The 9,056-nt window shown below is 40.3% G+C and overlaps 1 protein-coding gene across 1 annotated transcript; it reads left to right on the top strand.

Annotated features, from left to right (window-relative positions):
* Positions 1–8,056: 8,056 nt before the first annotated feature.
* Positions 8,057–8,849, top strand: LOC311130867 (transcription factor Sox-14; the record flags this gene model as incomplete). The annotated part of the gene is made up of 1 exon (XM_084163677.1): positions 8,057–8,849. The coding sequence occupies one exon, from the start codon at positions 8,057–8,059 to the stop codon at positions 8,762–8,764; it is 708 nt and encodes a 235-aa protein (XP_084019803.1). The 3' UTR covers positions 8,765–8,849.
* Positions 8,850–9,056: the final 207 nt, after the last annotated feature.

The following is a 9,056-nucleotide window of genomic DNA, read 5'->3' as shown; positions in this document are numbered from 1 at the left end:
GCCTCCCGGTCTCTGAAGTATTGCCCCCATCCTTTTCATTATCATCCCAATGAAAGGCTTGAACCTCTTTTTAATTTCAACTCTGTTTTATTTCATTCAATCATTCTTCACCGTGTGTGTGTGGCGTCTACCTTCCCACCCCATTTACAGTCTTCACACAAGACACATTGAAGCTTTTACTCTAAAGCTGTGAAAGATTGTTATTCCACTCCTCAATGAAATATCATATTGTAAAAATATTTGACCGTGAGGATTGTGGGTTTTATTTTATCTGTCTCCGGTTGGCGATATATCTGGTCTCACCACTCATTGCTCTTTTGATGATTACTCCTCCTTTTATTGATTATCATTGATTGATACTCAGAAATGAGCTAGCGTGAGTTGATCTCCAAGTAGCAATATAGAAGGACTGAGGTTCCATGTCTGGAACCCTTCCCAGACTGGTGAAGGAGACCTCGTGTGTATCCCAAATGGCACCATGTTCCCTATATACTCCCCATGGGTCCCTGGTCAAAAGTAGTGCACTAAATTTAGTGCACTAAATGGGGAATAGGGTGTCATTTGGGACGGAAGTCTTCGGTGCGGGGTATTATTCCCATCACCTCGTCTGTTCTAAAAGCCTCATGAGGTGCAGTAGAGGCCAATGACATTTCCAAAAACATCATTGTGTTTTAAATATAGCATTTTCGTAGGAGTTACAGAATTGTGGTTAATATATAGTATTTTGGTAGGAGTTCCAGAATTGTGGATGCTGTGACAGCTGACAGAAATCAATTATCCATAGTAGAGAATGATGGAACCAACAGCCCTGGACAGAACAAACACAGAATGATGGAACCAACAGCCCTGGACAGAACAAACACAGAATGATGGAACCAACAGCCCTGGACAGAACAAACACAGAATGATGGAACCAACAGCCCTGGACAGAACAAACACAGAATGATGGAACCAACAGCCCTGGACAGAACAAACACAGAATGATGGAACCAACAGCCCTGGACAGAACAAACACAGAATGATGGAACCAACAGCCCTGGACAGAACAAACACAGAATGATGGAACCAACAGCCCTGGACAGAACAAACACAGAATGATGGAACCAACAGCCCTGGACAGAACAAACACAGAGAATTAACATTTTACATTTACATTTTAGTCATTTAGCAGACGCTCTTATCCAGAGCGACTTACAGTTAGTGAATACAATTTTTTTTTTTTTTTTTTTTTTTTTTTTTTTTTTTTTTTTTTTTTTTTTATACTGGCCCCCCGTGGGAATCGAACCCGCAACCCTGGCGTTGCAAACGCCATGCTCTATCAACTGAGCTACATCCCTGCCGGCCATTCCCTCCCCTACCCTGGACGACGCTGGGCCAATTGTGCGCCGCCCATGAGTCTCCTGGTCGCGGCCGGCTGCGACAGAGCCTGGATTCGAACCAGGATCTCTAGTGACACAGTTAGCACTGCGATGCAGTGCCTTAGACCACTGCGCCACTCAGGAGTTAAATTAAAATACTGGAAATACAGTAAGTATGTATGGAAGGGGTGGAGGGTGGACATACATACAGTATGTACTATAGACTGTGTGTGTCCCAAATGGCACCCTATTCCCTATATAGTGCACTACTTTTGACCAGGGCCCACAGGGAATAGGGTGCCATTTGGGATGCATTAAGTATGTACTGTAGACAGGGTGAATGGGAGGCTGGGCTGGGGTCTGATCATCTCCTCAACGTTGTGGTTCTGGGACATCAGAAAGTTTACTGAAATTTCCCAGACTGTTGTTCTCTGTCACAGTCTGCAATCTCTGCATAAATACACTACTTGTAAATGTCTCTCAGACTGCCCAGCAAGCATATAACGTTCTGAGAACCAAAACGTTTTTTTTAGAACTTGGTGAGAACGTGGTTGTCCTATGGGTATTTAGCATACAACCTTCCCACAACGTTCTGGGAATGGTGCAGGATAGTTGCTTTTGAACATTCTCAGCTCATTTAAGGAACTTGACAGAAAAACTGTATTTTCTTGGTATTTTATTACTTTAACAGAACATTTCCTAAAAGATAAAATATGGTTACATTTCATTTCAATTTTGGTAATGTTCTAGGAACGTTCTCCCACTGGTTTGACATTGGGAATGTTCTCAGATAGTTCAGAGAACAGTTAAGAAACAACGTTCTTCTGTGGGAATGTCAGTACTTCAGCATAACGTTTCCTAGAGGTTTCCTCATGGTTCTATTTAAAGTAATGTTCTCAAATTGTTCCAAGAACATTAAGAAACAACTTTCTTCCGTGGGAATTTCATTCAACATAATGTTTCCTACACGTTTCCTCATCGTTCTATTTAAAGTAATGTTCTCAAATTGTTCCGAGAACGTTAAGAAAACTTTACATAAAATCCACAAGAAAACTTTAGGAACATTCAGAGAACGTTCTAAGAATGTTATTAAAAAACATACATTCCGTTCTCAGAACGTTAAGAAAACATTTCATAAAAACCACAAGAAAACGTAAGTAACATTCAGAGAACGTTTTAAGAATGTTATTTAAAACATATACGTTCTGTGCTCAGCATCAAAAAAAAAATGTATATCCTCTATCTTGTTAAGTGTGGTGTAAAGTACTTAAGTAAAAATACTTGAAAGTACTACTTAAGTAGTTTTGGGGGGTATCTGTACTTTACTTTACTATTTATATTTTGGACTACTTGTACTTTTACTTCTACTACATTCCTAAAGAAAATGTACTTTTTACTCCATACATTTTCCCTGACAGCCAAAAGTACTCGTTACATTTTGAATGCTAAGCAGGATAGGAAAATAGTCCAAATTCACACACTTGTCAAGACAACATCCCTGGTCCTCCCTACTGCCTCTGATCTGGTGGACTCACTAAACACGTGCTTCATTTAAATACATTTTAATAATGGCGCTGTCTGGTTTGCTTAATATAAGGAATTTGAAACAATTTATACTTTTACTTTTACTTTTGGTACTTAAGTATATTTTAGCAATTACATTTACTTTTGATACTTAAGTATATTTACTTTTAGACTTTTACTCAAATAGTATTTTACCGGGTGACTTTCACTTTTACTTGAGTCATTTTCTATTAAGGTATCTTTACTTTTACTCAACTATGACAACTGGGTACTTTTTCCACCACCGCCTGATCTTAATTAGTGTTTGTTTCCTTTGAAATGGGGTCTGTTTGAACACACAGAAAAGTTGACCCAAAATAAGCTAGCAGTGTTATTAAAAGTCTTATTGAAACATTTAGTAAAAGTTTTAAGGAAGTTATTCAAAAACCTCAAAATAACCTATAATTTCCATTCTCTGAGCGTTGATTAAACCTTGAATGAAAACTTTCAAGGAACAAGAGTAAAACGTTCTCAGAACCTCCCTTTAACCTTTAAATAAATGTTCCCAGAACAGGTGAAAATGTCACTTCTGTTCTCAGAACGTTTAAAAGAACGTTCAGTTTTACTGGTCAGGGAATGTATGGCTTCGTTCCCACAACCAATGTGAAACCAAAAACATACCTTCCCACAACTTCCAAGGAACCAACTGTGCTAACTGGGTGAGGACCAATCACATTTGTAATAGGTGTTGTGTGCTTTCATGTGCTTTCCTTTTGGCCAAAATATATACTGTCACTATTAGCCTGTAACTGCTAGCTAACTGCTATAGCTCTGCTGTAAGGTAGACACTATGTGGTTGTAAATCTCATGACAATGAAGTTACTAGGCCTATAGGCAATACACAGTGACACCTTTGCAAAATGGACTTACAATGTTCTTCGACCATCCTTGATTTTTTTTCTATAAGGTATTTGGGCTAAATTTGTGCAGGGGTTTTTTGTACAGTAGCTTCTGTCATTGCTTCTAAAATCTTACTATCACAAGACTTCCTGTGGGTACTCTTTAAGTGTGCATTTTGGATTAAGAAAACAGCCAACATATTATAAAGTTATATGGAGTTGGACACTTTATCCACAACCTATGTGCTCTCTCAGTTCCCACCAGCCTGTCAACCAAGAACCAGCACTAAATAGGATGGATATAGAATAAAAGGCATTGAAATGTCAACCCGGGTTTTTAGGAGTTTTGAGGGGGGCCGCAAGTTTGCACAGCAAAGAAAGCCACTTACCGCTTCAGAACCATGGACAGTTACGGTGGGGGAGCTTACCTCAATGCACTCCGCGGGATCCCTCGGTAACAGCGCCTCGGTATGTCTGTTAGCTTCCCATTCACATTATAATGGAGGGTGGATGGTCATATTTTTCTTCGACTAACTTTGGTTCTATAGTTCAGTATGTTGTGTGTGTGTGTGTGTGTGTGTGTGTGTGTGTGTGTGTGTGTGTGTGTGTGTGTGTGTGTGTGTGTGTGTGTGTGTGTGTGTGTGTGTGTGTGTGTGTGTGTGTGTGTGTGTGTCAGCATGTTGGACAGCAACACTCCACGGAAAGGAAGGAGGAAGCTCCTTGATGCCAGCACACAAAAACGTATAGTAATACTTCTTTATAAAGTAAAGTAATGTATTAGGATTTTTTTTGTAACTATAAGTACAAATAATGTTATATTTTTATTTTGTATTTTATTTTTGTTAAGCTTATGGAATAAATGTCCAATATTTTTTTGCATGCACTCATCAGCTTGGTTTGTCTGTAAACTTAGCCGTGCTTCTGAGCCCCGAGCTTTACAGAAATAAGGTTAAACAGAGAAATACAACAGCATTTAAACAGCCTTACAAACTGAAGTAGGCCTACACACCGTATTACTACTGTAGATATCATACCCGTCTTTAAGATTATCTTTTTGGAACCATCTCATCGCATACGGAGTCTGAAGGCGACAGCACAAAGCTGTTAGATGCATTTAAGCAGGGAAATGTGAGACACGTGACATTGATTTACCCAACGATGTATTTTTCCCAACGATTAATTAATCGTTCCTTACTAGGGTTAGAAATGACAAGGTGGTGAAATGTAATAAAGGAATATCATACAGTAGCCTAAGAACAACGCGTGTGTGCACGCGCGTTAGTAGCCTGTGAGTTTTCAAGCATGCAGTTCAGGAGAGGAATATTTTACCTTAGGGGGGCTTACCTTTATCACACACAAGGCAAACCTCATATGGTATATTCCCATGCTTTAGGCTATTGCAGGCTTGCCCCTCTTGTTTGACACTTATGTGGTGACTGATTTCAGTCATTTCACATATCTTACTTAATATAAGACTACATTACATTGTCTCCTCTTTAAATTGGACGTTATATATGCCCGAATAATGTCTGTTAATTCCCGGTGTAATTGATGTTCATAGCGCTTTGATGTGCTCCGGATTTCAAGCTTCATTCACTGCTCTCCTCTCAGAGCGCTGGGGAGGAAAGTAGTTGGAAATGGAGTGAAGGGACCAGAGAGGCAATGGGACGTGAACACTAAATAGATACTGCACTAGCCTACCATTAATATCAAGTATACAATGCTTTTCATTCATTTCACAATTAGGCCTACCAGTATTTTGTAGGCTGCGTTTGTAGATGTTTTTATATTCCTTTTGCGTCGGCTATAGGTATTGACACTGGTCTGGAGAGAGAGACAACACAGAATAGCATCATGTGTCAAGCTGAGATGGCCGAGAAAGAGAGAGCGAGAGATCAATCGATCTTCGCCGGACGAACACCACTGATGTGATGGGCAGCATCCCCTGCTGAAGATGACAGCAGAGGAGAGAACGAAATTGTGACCGTTGAGAAAAGCTGAAGTAGTCTTGTGTGTTTTGGAGAAATTACCTGGTCACGTCTTTATGACGGACTTTATTTTTGCTCCGCTCAATAAACTTTCTGAAACGGCTCATTTCAAACGATGACGCTGATGGAACTGAACATCTTGGCATAGATTAGCAAAACATCAATTTATTAAATCGTATTTACGTAAAAATATAAGGTTTCTACAGGTATTTAATTATAGGTTACAAAAACACCATATAATATTTAACGTACATTCAAAGAAATCTATTGTTTCGTAACCTATCTTCGTAATAATATTGTTATGGCGTTGTGTGAGAGCCACTCTGGCTGGTAACGCTACAAACATTTCATTTAATAATCACCAGCGAAGAATTCATATATCAGACTCGCTTAGCCTGGGGGATATTAAAGCAGTGATCCTTATAAACAGACTGAACCATTTGCATGTTAAAACTCACTCTGCATGTCACTACACTAACCACCCTGATAAAAAAAAAAAAAAAATCATAATTTAACAGTGAACATTTTAATGTGTTAGCTTGATGGTTAAATACAAATAATAATATATAGCTTTGAGTGTTATGAATTGTATTGTAGCCCATGCTGGGAAAATATTTCAAGCATGTTTGGAGTCTATTCCCTGGATTGAAATGAAGCATAATTATTACAAAGTAATGTTTTATATGATTTGTATACTAAGATGTTAAAGGAGCGTATGGAGTATGTGCTGTTCCCAAAGGTATTATGCCGGTCTCATGTGTGCTGATTGGGTGCTCAGTCTATTCCCCCGGAATCAAATAAAGCATAATTATTACAAAGTAATGTTTTACATGATTTGTATACTAAGATGTTAAAGGTTTTCTAAAAATGACTTTGTAATTTCTTTGATTTATTTAAATCATATTCAGACTTATTTTAGGGTATGTATGCAGCATGTGTTATTGGTGCATCAGCTGCACTGGCTAGCTTGAATAATTTCTAACTATAAATAAATGGTGCATGTACGTGTTACTTTGTGGCCGCTTTGCTGTGATATTATACAGCGACAAAACAGCTCCAATCAGGCTCCCATGGGATCGTTGGACAATCGTTCCGTTTAATAAATATTGGCCTGAGGATATGGTAGATCTAATACAACTGCCCAGGAACACGTTTACAGGAGGGAAACACGTTTACAGGAGGGTACTTGTGTAGGTAGCTATGTTGTGTTTTTGAAAATTATTATTTTGTGTTGGTTTAAATTTGTACACTGAAGGTGCAGATAACTGTATTGATTGGATAATGAATAATCCACCTCTATCTATTTGCCCCCCCCCCCCCCCCCCCCCCCCCCACACACACGCACACGCACACGCACACACATACAAGCATACAAAACGTTGATAAAAGTGAGAAAAATGCAATAGGCCCATATGAAATTATATTCACCTTTGTGCATGATTTTGATAGTATGGACACTATTTAAAATCAACACACATAACTAAATAAAGACATCGTGTGTTTTTACAGTGATATGAAGTCTATTGAATAAAATGTTTAAATTCGTATAACTCCTTTCAAGGATTTTAGCTGTAAAAAATAACCTACTTAATTTGCAAGACATCCTGCTATAGCATAACATGCACCCTTACTTTATTCTTTGGGATTAACAGGAGTCAGGTTTTATTGCTAAAAGGTTGAAGGTGTATGTTTGTAGCGTTTCAACTAAATGGATTCTGGGAGGGAAAGAGTATCCCCCTTTTCCTCCCCAATCTTTGTTTATGTAGTAATATACATCTTTTCGTAAAGGTATTATGCCGGTCTCTGTGTGCTGATTGGGTGCTCAGGTTGGCTAGTGAACGCCCTGTGATTATGTCAGATGCGTGCAGACCAAACCAGCCCAGCCTTTGAACTTCACCGCTTTTGGCTCTCATTCACGCGCTTCCCCTCATTTCCAAGCCAGGTGCTTTGCAAGGCGGGAAATCTCTAAGAAAAAACACAACACTTTATGACTCTTCGACCGCGGAACTTTGCTTTCACCTCGGTGGATTTTCATGCGTGTTGCTGTTTTCCACCTTATAGCCTACCACGGTTTTTGAAAAAGAAAGTATCCATAGCTGGACTTAGAGAACGATTTCTTAACTCCGGAGAAATTGGACAGTGTGGATTTTTATTGATGCTGTTTTCCGACTCCGTCTCAAGCATTCGAGAACTGGCATGATCTGTGTCTGCCAGCAAGACAGGTGAATATTTTTTTTTTCCCCCTCGGTTGGTTTTTAGAACTTTTTCCACGTTATTTTAATTGGGGATAAAAGTCACACTCTAAAAAATGTCAAAGCCTGTAGATCACATCAAGAGGCCCATGAATGCGTTCATGGTCTGGTCCCGCGGCCAGAGGAGAAAAATGGCACAAGAGAACCCCAAAATGCATAACTCAGAAATCAGCAAAAGACTTGGCGCGGAGTGGAAGCTGCTCTCTGAATCCGAAAAGCGTCCTTACATCGACGAAGCGAAGAGGCTGCGAGCACAGCACATGAAAGAACACCCAGACTATAAATACAGACCCAGGCGCAAGCCCAAGAATCTACTGAAGAAGGACAGGTATGTGTTCCCTTTGCCTTACCTTGGGGACACGGATCACTTGAAAGGACTCTCAGCCTCTGATTCTCTGTTGAGCGCATCAGAGAAAGTCAGGGCATTCATGCCCCCGACCTCGGTGCCCTACTCGTTCCTCGACCCGAGCCAGTTCACCTCCAGCGCTATCCAGAAGATGACAGAGATGCCCCACACCATGACCACCAGCAGTTTGGGTTACGGCTCGTTGGGATACCAGAACGGCGCGTTCGGCAGTTTGGGTTGCCCCAGCCAGCACACCCACACCCACCCGTCGCCCACAAACCCGGGGTACGTGGTGCCCTGTAACTGTACCGCCTGGTCGGCGTCGAGTTTACAGCCCCCGGTTGCCTACATACTTTTTCCAGGTATGACCAAGAGTGGGATAGACCCATATTCATCAACACATGCCACTGCTATGTAACGCGCCAGACAGACTGACTGACTTTCTGTTTAAACAAGTAACTTGAGGACAGCAATGCATGTATAGGCTATATGGACAGAACAGTTCGCCCAAAAAAAAAAAAGAGAAATGACAAGTATAAAGGCCCGTGGACTTAAGAGCAAAACGGGCGAAAACTTTTCACGAGATGTAAACAAGACGTTGGTTCCTGACCTCCTCGTGGAACTGGGACGGAACTATGTACGGCAGGTTCCCTGTGAACTGTAAGAATTATTGTAAATGTTATAACGTTTATTAACGGCTACCGGAAAAG

The sequence above is a fragment of the Coregonus lavaretus genome (genome assembly GCF_964263955.1).
Source record: "Coregonus lavaretus genome assembly, chromosome: 6".
Lineage (NCBI taxonomy): Eukaryota > Metazoa > Chordata > Actinopteri > Salmoniformes > Salmonidae > Coregonus > Coregonus lavaretus.
Note: the sequence above shows the minus strand (reverse complement) of the source record. Positions and strands in the feature narration are given on the sequence as shown.